This window comes from Phodopus roborovskii, unplaced genomic scaffold, assembly GCF_943737965.1.
Source record: "Phodopus roborovskii unplaced genomic scaffold, PHOROB, whole genome shotgun sequence".
Classification (NCBI taxonomy): domain Eukaryota; kingdom Metazoa; phylum Chordata; class Mammalia; order Rodentia; family Cricetidae; genus Phodopus; species Phodopus roborovskii.
This window is the reverse complement of record NW_026125901.1, coordinates 784,880-809,523: the sequence shown is the minus strand read 5'-3', so window position 1 is coordinate 809,523 and position 24,644 is coordinate 784,880. Positions and strand designations below refer to the sequence as shown.

General features: G+C 39.6%; 1 protein-coding gene across 1 annotated transcript in view; it reads left to right on the top strand.

Annotated features, from left to right (window-relative positions):
• Window positions 1–24,644, top strand: part of Efhc2 (EF-hand domain containing 2) — a 156,135-nt gene that overhangs the window by 4,453 nt on the left and 127,038 nt on the right. Inside the window, exon 2 of the mRNA XM_051178927.1 lies at window positions 9,396–9,584. Coding sequence (XP_051034884.1) covers window positions 9,396–9,584 — 189 coding nt within the window. The remainder of the gene's footprint in view (window positions 1–9,395; window positions 9,585–24,644) is intronic.

Below are 24,644 nucleotides of genomic sequence, written 5' to 3'. Positions count from 1 at the left end.
TTTACTCATTGAACCTGGAGTTCACTACTTGGTCTAGGGTGGCTAGCCAGCAAGGCTGAGGGATCCTCTTGTCTCTGCCTTCCCAGCAAGTAGGATTACAGGTACACACTGTCAAACCCAGTTTTGTACAATGGTGCCTCAGATTTGAACTCATGTCATGATGCTTTTACAAGAAGAATTTTACCCATTGAACTATCTCCCTAGCATTTTAGAGGATAGTTCTGATTTAAAGAATTATGTCACTTTGTTCCCAGTAGCTATTGTCATTTTATCATTTTGGTCTAATCCACCTCTCTTTTTCTTGTTATTTTTGTTTGTTTGTTTTGATACAGGATCTCTCTATATTTCCCAGGCTTACCTTGCACTTAGTATGTAGCCCAAATTGACCTAAAACTCCTGATCCTTCTGTCTCAGCCTACCTAGTAATGGAATGAGTGCCACCATGCCACGACTTGGCCACCTCTTGAAGTACCTCCTCATATTTTGAAAATTACATAATATTCTGTTGATATTCCCAAATGTTAATTTAAACTTCAGAAACGAGAGTTCATTTCCCTACATTTTTATTTACATATCAAACATGTAACTGATCATATCACATTTTGTAGTACTTCATAGCCCTGCCATCTAAGATACATTGTCATAGGTACATTCATTCCTGTGCTCTTGGCCATAGATTTGATGTGACCAGCTATCTCCAATTCTTATCTCTGTGACTTTTGTGCCATGATGGGCTGTAACATACAATTATGAACCAATAAACTCATTTCCTCCCCCTAAGTCACTTCCTCACCCTCCAGATTGTTTTATGACAACCACAGGGGAAAAAAACTAGAACATTCCCCCAAATAGCCATTTTTATTTTAACCTTTCTGACCCTCTCATCATTACTTTTGTTTGCTCTCTGGGAGTAAGAGTTTGGAGCTGATGTGATGGCAACATTGGACTTGGGCTTCTTGCCTAGGAGTCTGTTTAAATTGGGTTTGTTCACCTGTAATGATGTGGTAGTTCTCACTTGATGGAGAAATTGTGATCAACCATTCTTTGGGTTACCTCTTAGTGACTTCCTTACACAGGGCAGGTTCTGAATAGCTGATTTCCATTATCTCCCTCTGGTTAAAATAGACAGAGGCAAACAGAGCTTCTAAAGATCATGTCATGGGTGAGAATCTCACTGTTGTCTTCAGCTGATGCTAGGGAACAAAATAATTCTTATTTGGGCAGCTGTGAATAGTGAGGGGGGGGGAGAAAGTAATTTGCCTGCGTTGCTTAAGTAGGCTATATGGCTGCCTTAGTTGCTTTTCTGCTGCTGTGGTAAGCAACATGATCATAAGCAATTTGGAGAGGAAACAGTTTATATTAGCTTGCAGCTTACAGCCCTTCATGAAGGGAAGTCAGGGCAGGAACCTAGCACCATGGCTTGATCACCTTGCTTTCTTTTACCATGCAGGACCCCCAGTTGGCTGGGTCTTTTCCCATCAAATATTAATCAACAAAATGGCCAACTGATAAGAGAAATTTTTTTAATTGAGGCTCCTCTTCCCAGATGACTCTAGTTCATTTCAAGTGGGAAAAAAAATTCAATCAGGACAATGGCTCTTGGGAAGCTTGGTTTAGACAAAGTGACCAAGAAAGCATCAGTATGTTCCTATGCAAGTTATGACTCAAAGCATAGTGTTTGTGGCATGGTGAAGAACAATTATTTCCTTCTTCTTGGTGTCTTGTTTCATACCTTCTTGGAACAGCACATACCTTTTATGTATACTCAGTGGGGGTTCCTGGGGGAAGTCTTCCCATGGTGGAATTCCCTAGCACAAATTCAAAGCATTTTCCTTTCTATCTCTTGGGTGTGCACTACAGCTTCAACAAGTTTTTAATGATGGGAAGATTGCCAATAGCAGGGCCAAGTGAGAGGTGAGCATTCATTCCCTCTGTACCTAAACTTCAGCATGCTCAATTTTGACCTGGCATCTCCAATATCACAAAGTGGCTGGCTTGACCATTTGAAAGCCAGAACTGAATCTGGGTCCTCTGCAAGAGTAGCAGGTGTTCATACCCTCTGAGCCATACCAACAGTCCCATATCCTTTTTGTATGTGATTGAAATTTTTACTGAAATAATTGTAGGTTTCTAGGTAGACCATATAAGAAATAAAACATAGAGGTTGTAAGTGCCCTTTGCCTGTTTTCCTCCTATGATACATCATGCAAAATGATGGTATTATATCCCAACCAGTATGTGGACATTGATACCATTTGCTAATCTGACTCTAGTGGGGTTTTTTCAACTTAGAGGTTTATCCAAGTTGACTCTTTACCTTATTAAGTAGTATTCTGTATATGCACCATAATTTATTTTATCCTTTGCCTGTTGAAGGGTGCTTTTGGCTATTAGGAATAAAGTTTCTATGAATATTCTTGTACAGGGATTTGTGTAAACATGTTTTTTAAAAATATTTATTGTGGGGGTTGGAGAGATGGCTCAGCGGTTTAGAGCACTGACTCCTGTGAATGTAAGTTTTCATTTCTCTGGGATAACTAGCCAAATGGACAGTTGTTGGGTCATACAATAATGGTTAATTTTATAACAATGCTGTCAAACCACTTTTGAGAACAGATACCATGTTACATGCCCAAAGGAACTGTATATGTGATCTGCTTCCCCCATAACCAGATTAACATTTAGTGTTGCCATTTACTTTAGCTGTAAGAGAAAGACTTCAAGAAGAGATGACATTTTGATAATCTTTTATTTATTTCTTACATTCTTTTGAGCTCAGGTTATTTCAATGAAATTATAAAAACTAGAAACTCAAGAGTTTTGATTTGCCGTATCTTACCTAGAACAATTTTTAAAAACAAAACAAAAACATATGGCTCACAGGATATTTCTGTCCTTGTGACTCTGCCAAAAGCAGTCTCATCAGGGTTATGGCTGTCTCTTTGTTGACAAATTCAGGGTGAAGTCTCAAGGCTCATCTTCACTTGGTTTATCATTGGCATTTAACCCACTTAATCATGCCCTTCTTCAAATGCCTTATTTACAGTTTCCATGACACTGAACCCTCCAGGTTTCTTCCTGTCTTGCCAGATAGTCTTTTTTAGTCTTCTTTGCTAATTCTATAGCATCTTCCTGAATTGTGATATGGGGATATTTTAAACTTCAAAGTTCTGTCTTGGATTTCTTTATTGCATCTAATACTCAATCCAGTATTAGATTCCCTTAAACATTAGCCATCAGCTATCATGTGTCATATTTCTATATCTAGCTTTAAACTCTTCTCTAGACTTCAGAGTCATACATGCCATCACCTGTTAATCAACATGTCTACATGCTTGTCTCAAACTTAACATGAACAAAATAGAATTCTGGATTCCTGTGTGACATTTAGGCTCTGTTTCATATCCCAGTTTATAAAAGGTCTTTCTGTTAATTTTCTCAGGCTAAATGAAGTTATTAGCCATGTGCCTCATTTTTCTGTACCCCACATTTAATCTATCCACAAACCTTTTATGTTCTACATTTTCATGCTCTCTACTTCTGGGCATCAGCATTGGGCCACCATCACCCCTTGCCTGTACTATCACAATTTACCCAGTGTAGTACTTTTGTATGGCTGTGACTATACCTAGTAAGAGGGGCAGGTATGTTTATTTTGGCTCATAGCTTCTGAAGTCCATTTAGTGGAGCTCACAGCTTCATCATTTATTTATTTATTTGTTATTTACTTTACAGGGAGTATATGAATGCCATGGCACATGTCTGGAAGTCATAGAACAACTTGCAGGAATCAGTTTCCTGCTTTAACCATGCATATCCTGGGGATTGAACTTAAGTCTTCAGGCTTTGTGGCAAGCAACTTTTCCCTCCCAGCCCCTACTTATGATTTTCCCCACATGTGTTCAGTTAGTGCTTCCTAGGTTTGTGTAAAGCTAGATTTGTGTGGTGTCTGGCAAGGTAAGGCCAAACAGGGAGGTAAAGAGCATGGAAATTTGGAATACAGGAGAGAATGGTGAGAGAAAGCACTGTTGATGAGGGCAGATTGCTATTTGGGATACTTGAAGGTGGAAGGTGGGAGGGTGTGAAGACTGTGACAGAAGGAAGATTCTTGGTCAGAGGAGGTTTTGCCCGCCTGTGATGTCTAACACTCCTGTATCTTTATGTGTGTCAGGGATGCTATATACAGGAATTCACAGGAGGGAGAGGTTGGCCCCTGTACCAGAGACACAAAGAAACCCATAATTCGAGGAGGGGAAGTTAGGGCCTGAGTGTGGGAACTGCTAATTGTCTTTGATCACTCTTGCTTCCTTAGCTGTGTGGTTTTTCACCTCATAATCCATCTTCTAGACATTATCTTCTCAGCATCTTCATTTCATCTTCCCTAGAACAGTAGTTATACTAGCATGTGCATGACATAACACAGCTTCTAAGGGTTACATTGATGCCAAGATAACTTTTCTCTCTTCAAACCCCTGTCCTTCTTTGGGGTTCTTTCCTTTATTATGACAGGAAGTCACCATGTAGCTCAGGATGGTCTCAAACTCAAGCTTTCCAAATGCTGGCATTTCAGATGGGTGATACCATGCCCAGTTTCTCTTAAGTTACCTGTTTCTTTGGCATCTGTACCAGGGAGTCAGGGATTGCCAAACTTAGGCATCATGCAATTCACCTTCAGTATTAAAAATAAAGCCATATGCATTTCAACATATCCATTATATACTTAGCAACTATGCCAATTGAATCCCAATAAAACTAAATATTTTAGATCCACTTGATAAAAAGGGGAAGATCACAGTAAGAAAAAAAGTTGAAACAAAATGGTGTCTTTAAATTTGATGCCAAGTCTAGGGCCTGCTTTTTGTTGTTGTAGTTGTGATGTGTTTCAGAAGCCTACAATGAAGTTAGTGTTGTGCTGTCAAACTGAGACTTTCCCTTTACAGAAAGGGAGAAGATAGAATGGAAATCTGTCATCATACTTGGAAATAGTACCTCAATGTTTGTGTGCAACCTATGCTATACTCATAGACTGGTTCCTGGCCCAAGTGTCATCAGAGAGTCTTCATCCAGCAACTGATGGAGACATTTTTTTTTTTTGGTGCCTTTTAAAAATTAAATTTATTTATTGTTTGCCCTCCCTCCTTTCCTCTCATTCTCTTCCTGTCACCCCCTCTCTTCATGACACCCCATAATCTGCTTCTCCCTGTTTCTATCCAGAGAAGGTCAGGCCTCCTGTGGATATCAACAAAACATGGCACATCAAGTTTTAGTAAGACTAAGTACAGCCCCTTGTGTTAAGACTGGACAAGGCAACCCAGTATGAAGACTAGGTTCCCAGAAGCCAGCAAAAGAGTCAGAGACAGCCCCTGCCCCAATGTTAGGAGTTCCACATGAAGACCAAGCTAAACAACTGTCACTTATATAGAGGGCCTACATAAGTCCCACGCAGGCTCCCTGGTTGTCATTTCAGACTCTGTGAGTTCCTATGAGCCCTAGTTAGTTGTTTCTGTGGGTTTTCTTGTGGTGTCTTTGATCCCCCTACCTCCCCATTGTTTCTACAATCTATCCTTCCCCTCTTCTGTAGGATTCCAGGAGCTCCACCTAGTGTTGGCCTGTGGGTCTCTGCATCTCTTTCCATCAGCTGCTGGATGAAGACTCTCTGATGACACTTGGGCCAGGAACCAGTCTATGAGTATAGCAGAATATTAGGCAGCATTCCATACAATTCTTTGCCAATCATATTTGGTTCTGTCCTAGGTCTCTGAGCCATCCAGCCTCTGTGTCCTGGCACTTCAGGCAGTGTCAGGGGTGGGTTCACTTTTGTGGCATGAGTCTCATACTGGATTAGTCATTTGTTAGCCACTCCACAATCTGTGTCACCTTTACCCCAGCACATCCCAAGGACAGACTGTAGGTGGAAGATTATGTGGCTGGGCTGGTGTCCCAGTCCCTCCATTGGCAATACTGCCTGGCCAAAGAAGATAGCCAGTTCAGGCCATGAATCTATTATTGCTAGTCTTAGCTGGGATTATTCTTGTAGATTCCTGGGAGTTTTCCTTCCTTGCACCAGGTTTCTACTTGACTCCAAAATGCCATCCCTTTCCAGTCATCTCTTTTAGTACTCCCTCTACATTCACCCCAACCAGATCCCTCATAATCCCATTCCCACCTACCCCTAGTCTACCCAAGAGATCGCTTCTATTTCCCCTTCCGAGGGAGATCTAAGCATTCCCCCTTGATCCTTTCTTGTCACCTAGACTCTTTGGGTCTGTGATTGTAGCATGGTTATCCTTTAATTCACAGCTAGTATCCACTTATGAGTGAGTGCATACCATGTTTGTCTTTCTGGGTCTGAGTTACCTCACTCAGGATGGTTTCTAGTTCTATCCATTTGCTTTCAGATTTCCTGATATCATTTTTTTAAACAGCTGTGTAGTACCCCATTGTGGAAATGTGCCATATTTTCTTTATATATTCTTTTGTTGAGAGACAGCTAGGTTGTTTCCAGGTTGCAGGTATTACAAATAAAGCTGCTATGAATATACTTGAGCAAATGTCCTTGTGGTATGATTGAGCATCCTTTGGGTATCTGCCTAGGAGTGGTATAGTTGGGTCTTGAGGTAGATCTATTCTTAATTTCTGAAGTGCAGGGATTTAATTTTAAAATAGGTTTAATAATATATTGATTCTTTGAGAATTTCACACAAAGTGTCTTGATTACATTAACCACTAACTCTTCCACCAACTCCTCTGAGATTCACCCCTTCTTCCCCCCCCCCCCCACTTCATGTCCTTTTTGTTTTTAAAGAAGATTCTATCTTGAAGCAGATGTCCTGGTCCTCTTGCTCTTACAATCCTTCTGCCCATTCTACCTTGATGTTGCCTGAGCCTGAAGTACAAATTATCAACTTGGGACAGGCACTCATGATCAGTCAATCTGTGAATTTTGACCAGTTGTGTTTTTCTGTAATGCCTGTCTGCTGCACATAGACGTTTCTTTGATGAGGGATGGAGCTACATTTATCTGTGGATGTAAGAATAAGTATTTCAAATACAGTTAGAAATTATACTGGTTTAGTAAGGTGACAACCAACAGTAGGCTCTCCTGTAGGATCTGTAGCCTCAGGTATGAAGTTCTATTGAGTGAACCTTAAGTTCAGTTAGTTGACTATTAGCTAACCCTGGGATATATAAGTACCACTATATTTTTTAAAGTTCGTTTTTGTAGTTTGGGGAATACAAGAACCCCAGACCTTATACACAAGGCAGACACATTACTACCAAGCCCAAGATACCCTAGTTTGGGAAAAAGATGTCTTAGTTCATGTAAACATGCTAGGATTTAGTCTTCCTCAAGAGCGTCATGTAACCAGCATGGTAGCTGCATCTTTTACAAATCTGTCATCTTCAGATGATCATCTGCTTTTGAGTCCATCCTATCAATCTGTCTTTAAATGTGTTGCATTATCTGCCCCATGTGTCTTAGCTTTGACTGACAATTCGACATCAATTAGAATCACCTGAAAGGGAGTCTCAGTTTAGGGACTTTGGCACGTTGCACATCTGTGGTGGATTATCTTGATTGTCTTAACTGACGTGGAAGAACCCAGCCTACTGTGAGAAGCACCTAGGCTGATAGTCCTGGGCTTTAATGGGAAAGCTAGATAAACATGAGCCAATGACTGAGCAAGTCAGCAAGCCATGTTTATGGCTTATGCCTTCAAGTGCCTGCTTGAGTTCCTGTCCTAATTTTCCTCATATGGACTGCAACCTAGAAATGTAAGCCAAATAAACCCTTTCCTCCCTTAGGTTGCATTTGGTCAGAGTATTTTATTACAGGAACAGGAAGAAAACTAGGACAGCCTGAAGCCTTTGGGAAATCTTTAATGGCTCCTTCCTGATTGTTTTACCAAGATCAAATTTTAGTTTGGGCAGCCATTTAATGTATCACTTGAGGATTTTGGACTTCCTAGATCTGTAGCAATGACGTTTTAAGTAGATAAACCATAGCACCAGAATTTTAAAAATTGACCTGTAAGCCTGGTATGGCGGAACACACCTCTATCCTTGCTCCTTGAGCAGCTGAGGTAAGAGGATCTCTTGAACCCAGGAATTTCAGGTTGGTCTGGATAACATTCTTCCATATATTATGTGTACCTGCGCCTGGGATTCCATCCACTCCAGCCTCCCTGCTTTCCACAGCTGCATATAATCATGCCTTAGCTGCATGTGGACTTGGGAAATGCTAGAGTATTGGATATTTAGGAAATTAAGGTTGGCTGTGGAAAGGACTCCATTTCATTGATACAGCTTCCAGGAGGCATCACTAATATCAGGGTGGGACTTTTTAGAGATATAGTTTCTCGGGAGCCAGCATTCTCTTATAGTGTAACACCAACAAACTCGTTGGTTCATCAAGTTGGACTTAGAGGGACAAGTATCTTTGGTCTGTCAATGCCCTATCCAGGAAAATAGATGCCTCCATGTATCTCCCCAGGAAAAGTCATATAACAGCTCTTTTGCTACCTATAAAGTGGTGTGTGTGTGTGATTTTAACAATTGATTATATTATATCAGTACAGTTATTGTAGACTTTTAAATGTAAAGCTAACACAATTGAGGTATCTTTTTACAGTTAGCAGGCACTGAGACTGCTGTTTATCATTTTTATAAAATTGAAGGGCATCTGCTATCCAGCCCCCTGTGCTTATAGGCAAGAGACTCTCAGGAGAAGTTTTGCCAGGCTAGGAGATGCTACTTCTGTGTTTCCATTGGTGGTCCTTGCCTTTGTCAGCAGCAACACTTGTGGATTGAATGTGGTCTTCATCCTTCAACCCCTGGCTTTACTTGTGGCTTCTCTCTGTTCACACCATCAAAAATAGTGGGAGGCAAGGTATCACAATTAGAATTGTGAAGAATTTTCCATTATATTAATGTTGATGAGGACAAGATTTTGTTTTCTGTTTTGGTAAATGTAATGCTTAGGCTCCCGTGAAAAACAGTGGCTTTCTTCTCTGAAGTCAACACGTTTTTGTTTGTTTGTTTGCTTGATTTTCTGTGTTGCATTCTTCACAATTAAGGAAAATAGGCCAATTAGCAAACCAGTGTTCTAAATGTTCACTTGTCGTAATCTTTATTTTGAAATATTGTAAATAGTATGGACTATTAGCTTTATTCTTACTGCTTTTCAAAGTCTTAAATTAGTTAAACTGAATTTAAAATGTGAATTTAAAATTTATGGATAGAGATTGCTCACAATACTTGACACTTCATATGCATTTTGTGATGGGAAAACTAAACATGGGGAATATATTTATGTTGGAAAAAGCCTTTACTGTAAGAAAATTCAGAAATAATTTTGGCCACTTTTTAAAAATTATTGCCTTTTGTACTCACAGATGGGAAAGGAGAAGTTCCATAAATCCCAACACTGGGGCTTTTGTAACAATGTCAGGATGCTGGTGAGTGATGAGAAGCCTGGAATAGGTGGAGAGCTGCTACCTGGACAAAAGATAAAGCCTAAAAACAGTGTATTTCCCAAAGGAGATGGAACCGATGTACCATCCTGGGTAGCTTTTGATAAGCAGGTAAGTCACATGACATTGAAGAGACATTCAATTCAAGCTTTACATGTAGATGTGAGAAAATAAGCATTTTAATATTTATATTAAGGTTGTATTCATTTTTGGCTTTTACTCATACTGCCTTTGTGAATAGAATTTTTCCCAATTTACGTTTTTGTAAGTTGACAAATAGAAATGTGTTCAGTTGGCCCTTTGGGCAAGCAGGACCCATAGACATGGATTCAACCAACTTGCAATCCAAGGCTGACTTTGTATTCCTGATCTTTCTGCCTCTGTCAGCCTTGGCCATATAAATGTGTTTGAGGCCATCTTCGACTACATGAGATCCCATTCACAAAGGAAATTTCAAATATTGTTTATATCTCTATGAATATTCTTTGCAAACATATACCTTAAAAATTCATAAGCCAGATGCATGTGTTTGCAAAGAATATTCACAGAGAAATATGGTAGAAGTGACACATCCCCATGTTGTCTGTGATCAGCTAAAGCCCAGTTCTGATACTTAAGAGATTGAACAGAGCTCAGGGAGGCTTCTTCCCTGAGAAAGCTCCTCCATTTTCAACATGAGCCAATATTTCTTTTTTAAAAAAAATGTTTTTCTGGCCCGCCGTGTCCATGGAGAGAGTCTGAGGCCGCCCCGAGCCTCCGGCTTGAGCGAGGCTGCGGGCGCCGCGACCTGGCCATGTCGGCGGCAGTGGCGTTGCGTGAGCAAGCCCAAGCTGCAGCCCACGTGGGCGGCGCTCACGCTGACTCCCTCGGCTGTGAACAAGATAAAACAGCTTCTCAAAGACAAACCAGAGCATGTGGGTCTGAAAGTTGGTGTGCGAACTAGGGGCTGTAACGGCCTCTCTTACACCCTGGAGTATACAAAGACAAAAGGAGACTCTGATGAAGAAGTTGTTCAAGATGGGGTCAGAGTGTTTATCGAAAAGAAAGCACAGTTAACACTTTTAGGAACCGAAATGGACTATGTGGAGGACAAACTTTCCAGTGAGTTTGTTTTCAATAACCCCAACATCAAAGGAACTTGTGGCTGTGGTGAAAGCTTTAACATTTGAAACCTCAGGTCTCCAAGCTCCAGGAGAGCCAGGATCTACCTGGGAGCTTACTGAAGAAATCATGTGGTCATCACGTGCTCAGAGTTTAATAATGTGTGCCATCTCAAGGGGAAAATAAAGTGATGCATTTTGGAAATCAAACCAGTGTGCTAAGAATCCCAAAACCTGGTATCTGTTGTCTTGGAATCTGTATCTGAGAGACCATTGGTTTCTTTGGGTCGCCTTCTGTACAGAAACTCCTACCCTCTCTTAACACTGCAGTGTGCTTTGTGACCACGGATAACAAGTGTGCACCCAAAGATCCAGGCGGGACAGCATAGTGGTAGCTCATTTCCTCACATTTGCCATGGCCTTTTACATTTTTATTAGAAATGTGGTTATCAGGTGCCTCGTTTGCCTGCCCCTCAACAGTTCGACTTCTGAGTGATGGTATCAGAGGTGGGAGCTGCCAGGCCTGGTATCAGTCCACCTCCTAGGACGTGTTTTGCAATGGTTTGCTTAGACCTTTCAGTTGGAAGCTGTTGTGACAAGCAGCCAGCTAGCTCACTGCACTTCACCCTGTGTGTGTGGAGACTAGATCTGAGGACAAGTTAGAAGAGCTAGACGGTACCCAGCTCTCCTTTCCTCACAGATGACACCAGTGCTGTGAGTCACTCAGTGGAGGCGAGTGGTGGCCTGGGGCCGTGCCTGGGCAGCATTTTCATAAGACTGTCTTAATTTATGGAGATTGCATTAGTTTTGAATGGAAAAGTCTCATTTAAACCCTTTGTATGAATTACCATCTTGTTTGTTTAGAACTTTGACACAGTAGTTTCTTACAGAGACCCTGTAGCAGTGGAATGACTCTTGGAGCACAGGACCTCTGGAGCAGAACATGGAAGTATCTCATTCTAGTTCCCAATGCGCACATACTCTCTGGTTCCTACATGAAATAGCTGAATTTTTTAGTATGTTTCTCACTCGTCTTTTGAGTTGTGATTTTGCTATGGAGTACAGGCCAGCCTCACTCTCTACCATCCTGCTTCAGCTTTGAGACATGCCAGGCTTTAGGCCAGCCTCACTCTCTACCGTCCTGCCTCAGCTTTGAGACATGCCAGGCTTTTCTTCAGAACTGTCTTGACTTGTGTTGACATCTTAAGTGACCTGTGAGTTCTTTTATGGAAGGCTGATTTTTATGAAGTAGCTGGGGTTAATATTTGCTATTTACTAAAGTACCTACCACCAAAATGCACCGTGTAGTTTTATATAATTGTTAATGAGTCTGTATCATAAATTGTTGATACATCTTTAATTCGTGCAATATTGTATGTAGCAATTGATATCGATTAAAAAGCACCACTTTGTGACCCTAATAAAAAATGTTTTTCCATGTCTGGCTCTGTGTTGGATGGACTTAGACCTCAAAAACAATTTCTGGGCTTACTGATTTGGAGCAATTATGCATGGATTCCTGTGATTCTGTATATTATAGAATATTTAATTTGCAAGGGCCAAAGAAAAGATTTTATTTTTGCTTCTTAAGTCAAAAAGAGGTTGCTGGTATTTTTGATTCACTATGGAAAAAGTAATATAGCCTATACCACTCTCTTGCATTTAACTTTAAAAGTGCACTTTATTCCATAGTTTTCTCAATATTTAATATATGCCTTTCAAGATGATTTTGCAGCCCTGTAAGTACTTATAAAATTATGTAAAATATTTCATGAAGGTGAATTATATTAGCCTCAGACTGCTTGAGAAAATGAAGAGCTCGCTCATTTCAGATCTGACTAAATGCAACATAATTCTTTTGCTTATTTTGTTGGTCAACATCAATTAAATATTCATTGAGCTTTAAATGAGACCCTAAGACTGTGAGATATTAATGTGCCCTGACAAGATTGTGAGCAACACAGCAGATTCTAGTTAATACCCAGAGCATCATAAGGTGCTCCCTCCATTAGTGGTTCTGCAAAACAAGTCAACACCTGTTATTCATTTGTTTTCTTCAAATGAGACACTTGCAACTTGCTGCCAGCTTTTCCAGTACTGCTAATCCTAGGGATTTATGTAAGGTTATACTCTCAAATAATACAAAAAATAAAAAAAAATGAAGGCAATTCTTTAGAGACCATATTCAAATGAATAGTAAATGTTATTGATGTGCACCCAGTTCCACATTAGGGGGTTGTGTTCCCATTTCCTAGCTGTGGTGACTGCTTTCCTAAGCAGCTCACACTTGTAATCCTCTCTGGAGATTTGTCCCTGGCTGATGGAAGTTGAAGCCCCCAGACATGGAAGGACGGGGCCCTTCTCTAGTAGCTGACAAGACTAACCAAAGCCAAGGAGCTCTGCTTCATGCTCTCAAGGTGAGACAACTCTGTGTAGTGATGCAGGCTCTCTTGTACATCAGGCCAGTGTTTAGCCTGATCTGTGAATGCATGCTTGCTTGGTTTATTTCCCTTTCCTTTGCTGCTCCTATCCTTTCCTTACGAATTTCTCTCAAGATATACCCTGTTTTAGGCTCCACTTTTGTCAGCCCCAGCCTAGGATAATTTTACAGTTTATATCTGTGATTCTAAAAGTGACCATCAAAATAGTCTGGTTAGATAACCATCACCTGACTAATATAGAAAGTTGTATTTGCAGTCACCCAATATAGCCAGTATGTGTTATCCTGCATGGTCTCTGCAGTGAGCACATCTTATCAATCACCCTTCGTTCATTTGCACTTCGTTTTTTTTTTTTTTCATTTAAATTAGAAACAATCTTATTTTATATATCAATCCCAGTTTCCTCTCTCTCCCCTCCTCCCCTGTCCCCCCTCAACCCCCATCTCATACTTTCCATGGGGGCCTTCCATGGGGGATCACCAAAGTCTGTCAAATCATTGGGGCAGGGCCTAGGCCCTTCGCTGTGTGTTTGGGCTCAGAGAGTATACCTCTGTGGGAAATGGGCTCCCAATGTCCATTCCTACACTAGGGATAAATACTGATCCACTACCAGAGGCCCCATGGACTGCCCAGACCTCCTAGCTGACACCCACATTCAGGGGGCCTGGTTAGATCCTGTGTTGGTTTCCAAGCTGTCAGTCTTGGGTCCCTTGTTTAGGTCAATAGTTTCTGTGGGTTTCTCAAGCCTGGTCTGGACCCCTTTGCTCATCACTCCTCCCTCTCTGTAACTGGATTCTGGGAGTTTGGCTCAGTGTTTAGCTTCTGTTTCCATCAGCTACTGAATGAAAGCTCTAGGATGGCATATAGGGTAGTAATCAGTCTCATTATAGGGGAAAGGCATTTAAGGAAGCCTCTCCACTTCTCCACTGTTGATTAGATTCTTAGTTGGGGTCATTCTTGTGGGTCTTTGGACATTTCCCTAGTGCCAGATTTCTTTTTAAACCTATAGTGGCTTCCTTTATTATGGTATCTCTTTTCTAGCTCTCCTTCTTTATTCTTTCCCTGACTCGATCTTCCTGGTCCCTCATGTCTCTCCCTCTTCTTGCCTTCTCTTTCTCCTGACTCTCTTTCCCCTCCCCCTGTGCTCCCAATTTGCTCAGGAGGTCTTGTTACACTTATTATTTTTTTTTACAGGTGCTCTATCAGTTCTTTTTTTCAGACTGAAAATGTGCCTGTTTAAAACTGTTCACCTCCCAGGTTTCTCCCAGCTAGTGTTGTCTATGCGACTCACTTCCAGTTAATGATATATATTATACTGCCTGCTAATGATACGTGTTTAGCTTTATTGGTGGGCTCCTGGGACAGTTGTTTTTCTAATGAAGAGTCAGCCTCAGATGGTGTGATTTTCCTGTTCTTCACCCTCTATTTTCTTGTCTGTAATTAGTACATAATTCTTCAGCTCTTGTAGCCATCTTCTGAATACAGTAGAGATAAATGGGCCCAGCCTCCCTTTTGGCATCATAGAGATACCACTTCAGGCCCAGGTTGACTGTCTCTAGACTTCTTATATAAGAAAAATAAGCTTGTATCTCAGAAGCTGCAAACCTATACAGGCATTTGGAAATGTGATGGAGGTGTTCTGGTTTGCCACAAAGCCCAAGAAATAAGGTTGAACTAGGGCAAGGTGAGAAAGGTACTTGTCTCAGGGTCTCCATTTAAGGGAAACCATAAATTTAGCAATCATGCCTGATAATATTTGTTATAATGTATTTAAAAGTTAATACCAAATACCATAATGAACAAAAATAATAGGCTGTACAACTGTGCCATGCCATCCACACTAAGCCTGGCGTGAAGGCTTGGCAGTATTGATTTTCCCCCAGTCTTTAGTGTTTTGATATTTTGTTCATCAGGATTTTTTGACGTAAATTTTAATGTTTTAAACTGCTGCCAGTGACTAGCTGGGTGTCAAAAGGAGCATTGCACATCTTTGCCATGTGGAAGCAGGCAACCCTGTACTGAACTGACTTAAAATGCCAGTCATGCTCCTGTTGAGAAAGTCTTGTTTGCTTGAAACACTTGGCACTATGTTAATTGATGCAAGCAGCTAAAACAACTTTGCTTGATATTCCCAACCTCTGAAGAGGCTGTTGATGTCTTGACCTCAGCTATGGAAAAAGAAGGCTATCATAGGCCAAGTTAAAAAACTACTCCAGAGTCATGTTGGAACACAGAACATGAACACAGTTAAGCTGGTTGGCTTGGACATGCAATCCTGGCCACTAAGGCGGGAAGGCATTAAGTTCAAGGCCTGTCTGGGAAATGGAGTGAGTTCAGGGCCAGCTTGGGCATCTTCCTGAGACCCTGTCTCAAATGAAAATAGAAAAAGTAAAGAAAAACAAAGAAACAAAACCCAGGGTTAGGGCTATAGCTCAGTAGTAGAATACTTTTCTAGCATGAGTATGACCCTAGGTTCAATCCCCAGTACTAGAAACAGAAACAAACAAAAAGAGAATGTTGTCCAAACCACAAAATGCATCATGCACTCTTAATGGTTCCGATATCATTCCCAGTACCTTCACTAAGAGGAAACAGATAATTGTAGTCAATATGCAAATAAGGAATCATGTATTCACAGGAAGTGCAGTAGGAACTAGGATCTGAGATTGAGTGTTGGAAGTGTCAGTTCTAGCGACATGGATCGTTAACTATCTGTGCGGATGTAGCTTAGTCACTTTCCCTCTCTGAGCATCACTTGCCTTGACTTCATGTAATTTGGGGCTTGACTAGATGATTTCTAAGAGCTTTTTGCCTCTGGCCACATAGGACACTTGTTTATCCTAGAACTGGGCCTCGGGTTTTAATTACATCAGGATGAGATTTGGTATTCGGCAGTTTGTGATATGCGATGATTGGTTACTATTATATATTGTCTTATGGTTAGCTACTTTTACAAAAAGTTGAAATATTTAGAAGTGTGTAGATGACTGAATGTTTTTATGACTTTTATCTGGATGTTAAGCACCATTTCCATAGACTCTACAATTACACTCTAATTTCTTTTCATTTTTAAATGGCATCTAGTTAGCATAATTTGATTGCTATTTCATAAACAGTTCTATTATAGTAAGTGCCAGGATAAAGGTTGATATCATGGGGGTATACATGCATTTAAAAGTAACATTTTATTTTTTACATTTATTAAAACCACTGGCTACTGAATTAGAATTTTAATAACTTTGCATTAATTGATCTTGAGTCTATAGTGAGCTAATTATATAGTTTTTATGAATCTTTCTACTTTGGACAATATAAAAATAACTCAGTCTCTTGGGTGACCTTGTTTTTCTTCGTGTGCATCTACATGTACAGGTGCATGCATGTGTATGTACACATGAGTACACGTGTGTGTGAAGGTCAGGGATCAACCTTTGGTATGGTTGTTCAGGAGCCACGCACATTGATTTTTGAAACAGTCTCTCACTGGGATCTGCAGTTCACCAAGTAGGTTTGGCTGGCTGGCCTTTGAACTTCAATGCTCCCTACCTCTGTCTCCAGTGCATGCCATCAAGCCTGGCTTTTAATGCTGGAGATAGAACTCATGTCCTCAAGCATGACAATCATTTTGTTCACTGAGCCCCTTGACCTAAATAAAAAAAAAAAGCAAGATGTTTTCTTATGTGAAGCTTCCTTAGCAGGTGTCAGAAAAGACACAGGGTAAGATTGGAGCTTTGTGTTGGGAATGTTGTGGGAGGGCTTATGTAAGAGATTTGTTCTGGATTATATATTATCAGAAAGAAGAGTGTTTTTCTGGTTGGGCATCTTGACACATCTCATTGACAGAGAGAGCAGACTAGAGAGAGGCTATTGCTGTAACAAGGAGAAAAGTAGCTGTCACCCCTATGAACTACGAAATGGGGGAGTTTGACTTATTTTGGTCTGGGATATCATTCATTTTCTGTCTGTGTTCACACATGATTACAGAATTTGTCTTTTTTGAATCCATCATAGTCATAGAGTGAACTTGTCTGGTGGTGTCAATTGAAATTATTCTTGTTCCTCAGGGGACCACCAGGATAGCTGACAGTATTAGGTGGGTAGGCCTCAGGGGCTGACTTCCTGTTTTGGCCCAGTACCCATGAAAATTTCAAAATATTTTTGCAGGGGGATTTAGGGCTGGTTAACTACATTAACATTTCACATGATTAACAAAGAACAATGCATAAATATGGAATGTAGAACTCTTGCCTTAATGTCAATTAGGTAGGTATATTATAATATATAACCATTCTATCAAATTAAAAGACAGTTGCACTTTAAAAATTGTCAGATACTATACTTTTAAGCTGTATCTCAGATTGCAAACTGAAACTTTCCCATAGATTTATGTAATTTTTAAATTATCCAATTCCTGCCAGAAACATTTTATAAGAGGCCAACATGTATAATTATAACAGTGTAATTGCAGTGCATTGCCATCTAATTCCCATGTTTTACTCCCAATTATATATATCTTTAGCTATTTAGCTTTAGAAAAGAAATCAAAAGGCTTGTCTGAAATCAAACATGTCATGCCCCAAAATCTCAACTATGTATTCTACATTTATCATTATGCGAAAAGTACACAATTACAGATTTTAAATTTGTTAAAATGACAATTTCCAATTGCATTATACAATGTGGGTTTCTTTAATCTCCTTTTGGAATTCAGAAGACATTTAATTAAAAAAAATATCCTGAAACCTGGAATAAATGTTTTTGGAATTAAAAGAATGATTTCAAGACCTTCCCCATAGGCCTATGCTTAAAAAAAAAAAAAAAAAGGTTTTTATTTCAATTCTATGTGGAGATGCTGCATCCCCATAGAAGGGCCAGAAGAAGGTGTCAGAGTCCCCTGGTGCTACAGTCAGGGTAGCTTATGGCCTGAAGTAGATGCTCTGCAAGCCAACCTCTTAATCACTGGGCCATCTTTCCAGTCCTAGTTTTTGTCTTTTTGTTTCTGTTTTTAATCAATAGGCCATGACTTATTCTCATTTGCCCAAGGTTCTTTTAATCTCTTAAGATAAAACTTTTGTAGCTATTAGACTGTCCTGGTATGATACCACCATTTTAAAAGACAGTTTGGTAGTTCCTTAAATAGATATATGGTTATCATATGACCCAATTATGTTACTCCTATGTACCCATCTAAGTAAAACTGAAACATATATGCAAAAACATGAATATGCATTAAAAAAGATTTATGTATGTGAGTGTTTGCCAGTTTATATGCATGTGTACAATGTATATTCCTGGTAACCTCAGAGGCCAGAAGAGGGCAACAGAGCCTCTGGAATTTATTACGGATTGTCATGAACCCTCATGTTGGTGCTGAAAATTAAACCAAGATCCTCTGCACAATCAGCAAGTACTGTTAACTGCAGAGACATTTCTTCAGTACTCACTTATGCATGTGTATATGTGCATGCATATGTATGCATGTGGGAGTACACGTTTGTGCAAGTGAATGTGTACGTGTGTGTGTGCATGTGGAGGTCTGACATAATTCCACAGGAGCCATCCACATTTTTCTTTGAGATAGGGTCTCTCATTGGAGCCTGGAGCTTACCTATTCATCTAGACTGGCTTGCTAGTGAGGCCAAGGGATTTTCCTGGCTCCACTTGCCCAGCTTTGGAATGATATATGCTTTACATGCCTGACTTTTTATGTGGGTTCTTGAGGTTGAACTCAGTTTCTTGTTCTGACAGCAAGTACTTAAAAACCAAGTTATTTCTGTAGCATTCACTTATGAATTTTTATAGCTACATTATTTGTAATAGCTGCAACCAGGCAATAACCCAAACATCTATTCAGTTATATTGGCTATACAAAATTATACAGCAATATAAACTCCTGAAGAATGTTAAGACATATGTGAACCACAAAAGCATACTAAATGAAAGGAACCAGATACAGAAGTCTTCATATTATATTTCACCTACATGAAATTCTAGAAAATATAGAAAAAAAATCAAATCAGACCTTGCTTGGAGTATGCAGGAAGAACATTTCAAGCATGGTAGAAATGTTCTAAAGCATTATAAATTTATAAAACAACATCACTTACCTGTGTAATTTTAAGGGGTACATTTTGTGGTATAAAAGTTTCAGTTTAATATATGGGTTTGTATTATTGTCTACAAGAAAATACCACGTAATAGGTGGCTTAAAAACTAAATGTAGTTTCTTTGTAATCTTGGAGGTTGGAAGCTCAAAGTGAAGGCAGGCTTGGAGTCTTCTGAGACTCCCTGAATGATAGGGAACCCCCCAACTCCCTACCTCGCTGCTTCTCAAAATGGTCATCTGCTGTAATCATGAACTTTTATTTTTTTTTAACATAAAAGCTTGTCATTTGTTAACTTAAACTTTAGGCTGATTAATGTTTTCTCATGTTTGTAATGTATAGAAACCATGGCTGCTTACATATTTTCCACTTCTGATTTTAAAGCCGCTGCAGGTTTATCTGAAACATTTAAAAATTACTGACCACTTTTGATTTTCTACTTGAACATTTATAGTGGGGAATAATACAAATACTACCTGTGAATTCTAACCATATTGGTATTTTTAAAAATACTTTTGAGATAATTTTTGACTCTCAAGAAATAACAAAAATGGCACAGTGAGTTCTTATGTGCCCTTTCTTCAAATTTCCCCAACAGTGACAATTTATCTAACCATAATAAGAGCTCAAAACACTCAAATTCCTTTAGATAGTTCATTTGTGTTACCTTCATTTAGTATTTCTCCCATCTTAGGAAGATTTATTCATTTATTTTACAACTTTCAGTTTTCTATTTTTAAGATTTATTTTATGTGTATTGTTTCCCTGCATGCATGTATATACAGCTCTTAACTGCCAAGTCATTTCTTTAGTCCCAGACTTATTTTTTATGTGTATGGATGTTCTGATTAACTGTATGACTTTGTACCACTTATATGCCTGGTACCCACTGAGACCAAAAGGTGTCAAATCCCATGAAAGTGGAGTTACAGGTGACTTTGAGCTACCAGGTAGCTGCTGGAAATTGAACTTAGGTCCTCTGGAGCAGCAGCCAGTACTCTGAATTACTGAGCTATTTCTTTAGGCCAAAAGATTTATTTTTTATTAGTTTTTAATTATTTATCTCTGTGTGGGTATGTATACATGAGAGCAGGTACCTGTGGAAGTCAGAAGAGGACTTTGGATCCCCTGGAGTTGGAGTTACATGTTGTTGTGAACCATTTAATGTTGGTGCTATGATTCAACATCTTGTACAAGCAGTGTTCTTAACTGCTGAGCCATATCTCTATTCCCTTCATCCCATTTTTATGAGTTCCTTCACTATTGCTAAGTTTTTTCTGTTCTTGCATTTCATACAAATGGAATCTTACAGTGTGTCCACTCTGACTTACACAATATGAGATATAACTTTGGCGATAGGTATGGAAGGCAAATGTATCAAATTCACATGATAGACTGCCACGAAAGATTTCTTGGTGTTTGTACTGTGGTTTTTAGTCTTCTGATGTAAGGCCCACGGAGGGCATGGACCCTCACGCCCCAACTCAGGAAAGGCACCCCCCCACCAAATCACTCACGAGAAGCGGTCATGATGTAAAAGCATGAGGTATTTTATATTCCTGTGGGGTTCACAGCCACACTCCACATGGAAGTAGGGGTCTGGGAACCCTGGGTACAGGATTTAGACAGCTTTTATAGGGTTACAACAAAGCCTGTGCATCATAAACCAATCATCTCATAGCATCCAGTGTGGACCAATTAATTTGAACTATCCAAGCCTGGGCTTAGGCCAGGAAATCTGCTTTCGTTAGGGCTTCTGGGTAGTGTGACAAGGCTCATTTCTTGTTCATTCACTCACAGGTGCTGTCGTAAAACCGCCCTGTTGTAAACAGTCAAAAATGTGACCTTTTGCCTACTCCTGGGGTCAGTGGAGAGTTAGGCTAAAATTTTCCATCCTTACACAGAATGGATAACCTCATTTTAAACATGTAATTATGTTTCCCCCCAAATACATTGCTCTTATCTTCTTCAGAGTTTTTTGGGAAACATTTGAAGGTGTCAAAACTGTTCATATCTTTCAGTTTACTTTAATTATGTTCTTCTATTTAATTTGCTTTGGCATTGTCTTATTTTTGTTGAGTGGAAAGGGAGGTGGGGAGAATCTGAGAAGATTCAAGGGAAGGGGAAAGATGATCAAAATATATTGTTTGAAAACATTTTTAAATAAAAATGAAAAGTACCTGTTTTGACTAGTATATTCATTGTGCTATTTTGTTTGACAATAGGTCTTTTGATAAAGAATATTCTCTAGGGACACATATAATTTTCTCTCCCTGCCTCCTTCCATAGAAAGTTTTGTTTTATTATTTTGTGTTTTTAATTTTGGTTGATATCCATCCCTGCTTCTTCTGCAATTCTGTTTTTCTTTTCTGTTGTATATTCTCTTACCCTACTGTTCCCCCTTCCACTTGCATATCATAAGCATTACCTTTCACACTCCTTTCCTTAACAGTTCCTTTCCCCTCCCTTCATGGTTCCCTTTCTGGTTTTCTTTGAGTGTAGATAAAGGCCACATAATATTTTTGTAAAATTTTTATCAGAAGTATAAAGAAATGAAAGAGTAATACTCTTCATTCTAAAACATTTGAAACGGGAAAATGGTAGGCAAGGAAATGACTGCCACATTACTCAAAGATACTCAGAAATGTTTATCTTTTTTTCTTCAGTGTGATTCCATCTCCTTGTTTTTGTCCCTGTGCATTTTGTTTTGTTTTAATTGCTTTGTCTCCCCTGTCTCTGGCCACTTTTTCTATTTTCTTTTCTCACTTATTGGGATTATTTCTGACTCTTTGTACTTATTTTAGTAATATTTGTTTACATCCCTTTCTTTTCATCTCCTAACCATAAATGCCCTATTTAGCTTTCTTCCCTTTTCCTACTTTTCCTGTTTGGAGTTTTGGAGTTCCTGACTGCTTCGTTGGAGAACATCTCCATCATTACCATCAATAATGTTAACAAAGTTATGTCCTTTTCCTTTATCTCCAGGTTTGGAGCTTGGATGCCTATGTCTCCTGCACTGGAAAATTATCAGAAATGAGCTCCACATCCAATGGTTTGGGAGGGAGGTCCTTTGACCCTTCTTGACTCTCAGTCAGCTAGACTGAGGTTTAGAACCTAAATTTACTATTTATTACCTGCTCTGTCTTGGCCATTTTTAAACCTCTGTTGTCCTGTTTATCTGTTCATTGGAAATGACAGAACGTACCTTACAGTTTCCCTGAATATCAAATGGATAATGCATATCGGGCATCCCACCCATGCAGGCAGGATTAATTCCCATTGTTTGGCTCAGGCTTGCTTTGTTTCCTTACAAAGTCAGGAGGGCAGTGTTCCTAGAGAGAGTAAAGAAAAAACTGGGACTAGCTCACACTATCACTCATGTTGCAGGATTGCTTGTTTTCCTTTGAAATCAATTATAGCATAGTGCAGAACAAGTCTGCAGATTTTGCCAATGATTTTGTTGTTCTACCAAGAAGCTATTAAGCCATTCATGTGTTACCTTTCCCAATTTTCCCTCTGTGTGATATTTTGACTTGGGATACTATAGTTTTAAAGGTCTTTTCATATTTAAACAGGAGTGTTCATAAACTGACATCTCATTTTGTTTTAGCAAATTAGTGGTCTTTTAGGAAGAATAGCAATACCTACCTACATTTTCCCATTATTCTGAAGTAAGAACAACCAGTAATAGACTGGCAACTATGCTAACAATCTGAGTGTGCAGGACTTGTACAGATTTCATAACATGTTTTTTTTTTTTTTTTGTCTAGGTTAAGGCAAATTAATGTAGATATTTTATGTTTAATTGGAATGCTGTTTCTTTTGCAATTTATCATGGTTTCTCCTTTCTGCTCTTGCTATGACATATTTTCCAAGGGGATTTGTACCATGAATAATAAAACCCAGAGACAGATATTGGTGTTCAAGCTGAAGATCAGAAAATCAAAGCAGCCAAGCCACCAGAGAGCTCTTACCTATACCAAGGCTGGGGCGGTCCTAACTAACCTTAATCTGGGAACTAATTGCCAGAATACTGAATCCCTGCTCCTATCTAATATGCCTCTCTAGTGCTGGGCTAAAGGCATGAATTCTGTTTCTCTTTTACACTGATTCACTGTCATGTAGCCTAGGGTGACCTTGAAGTCACAGAGATCCATCTGTCTGTCTTACAAGTCCTGGGATTAAAGGTGTGTGCCATGCCTGTCTGGCCTCTATGGCTGACTAGCATGGCTGGCTTTGCATTCTGATCTTCAATGGCTTTATTAGATCATAAAAATATATAACCACAGGGATCTATTCTGTCTCCCTTTTGCCTCTGCTTGGTGATTTTCTTCCACCTGCTTTTTCAGGGTAGTTACTTTGGCATGTATGTTTCAAAAATAAGTAAAGCTGTATGTTCCACTCTAGTATAATTGGTCATTATTAAAGTTTTGCTTCTCCCTGACATGCAATAGGGATATCACTGTGTGGCCTCAGCTTTCTTTTTCATATCTTTCGCATGTCCAGCAAAATTTTGCCTTTGATTATTTCACTTTGTCCCCTTCTTTATCTCCTAAGGGATATAAGAGATATAAGAAAGAAAGATGTGATGAGACTTATGAAAATAAATAAGAGAGTGTAAGGGGCTGGAGAGATGGTCCCATAGGAGTAGTTAACAGCACTTGTTTCTGCAAAAGACCAAGATTCAGTTCATGACACCCACATCAAGCAGCTCACAACTGCTTTGAACTCCATCCAGGTCCAGGGAACAAACAGCCCCTCCTTCTGACCTGTGTGGGCACCAGGCACCCATGTAGTACACATACATACATGTAGGCAAAACAAACACTTATACACATAAAAATAAGTATTTTTAAAAGAGAGGAAAGGCCTCTTGGGGGGATGTAGATTAGAATAGCAATTGTATCCCCTTTTATATTTTTTTTCAGCACTCTAAGGAAAGATAAGACATCTTTCCCACTGCTATTGCCAAGCCATTTTCCTGAGACTCTATAATACCACCATAAGACTAAACAACATTGGCTTGACTTATGTCAAAGTGCTAACTCAGTGAATAAAGCTTATATTTTAGCAGATAATAAGGATTATGTTTAAGCAGATAAACCATTACCCTTGACAGCCATCATTTCACCTGTGTCCTCTCTTGTCTTCCTCTGCAAGTTCTCTTTCCTTAGGCTCTGACCACTGCCACCACTCTACTTCACCTTCTTTCAACTGAGACTAGCCTCCTCAGAGACATTACTGTCAACCTGATTCTCTCTTCCCATTCCATAATTTGCTACAAGTGACTTTGGATTCATTCAACTTCCTTTGCATGACCTAGGGACCATTCATCTTTTAGCCATTTTAGAACTTCCAGTCTAATCATTTCTGTTCCATGCCCCCATTCAGCCATTAGCTGCACAGAATTGCTTGTAAATTGTAACCCAATTACAGAAAAATTCATGCTCCTAGAACCATGCATGTTGTTTCCTTTTGCAGACAGCCCTTCATTACCTGTGTATTTCTTGATCCCCTGTCTGTTTT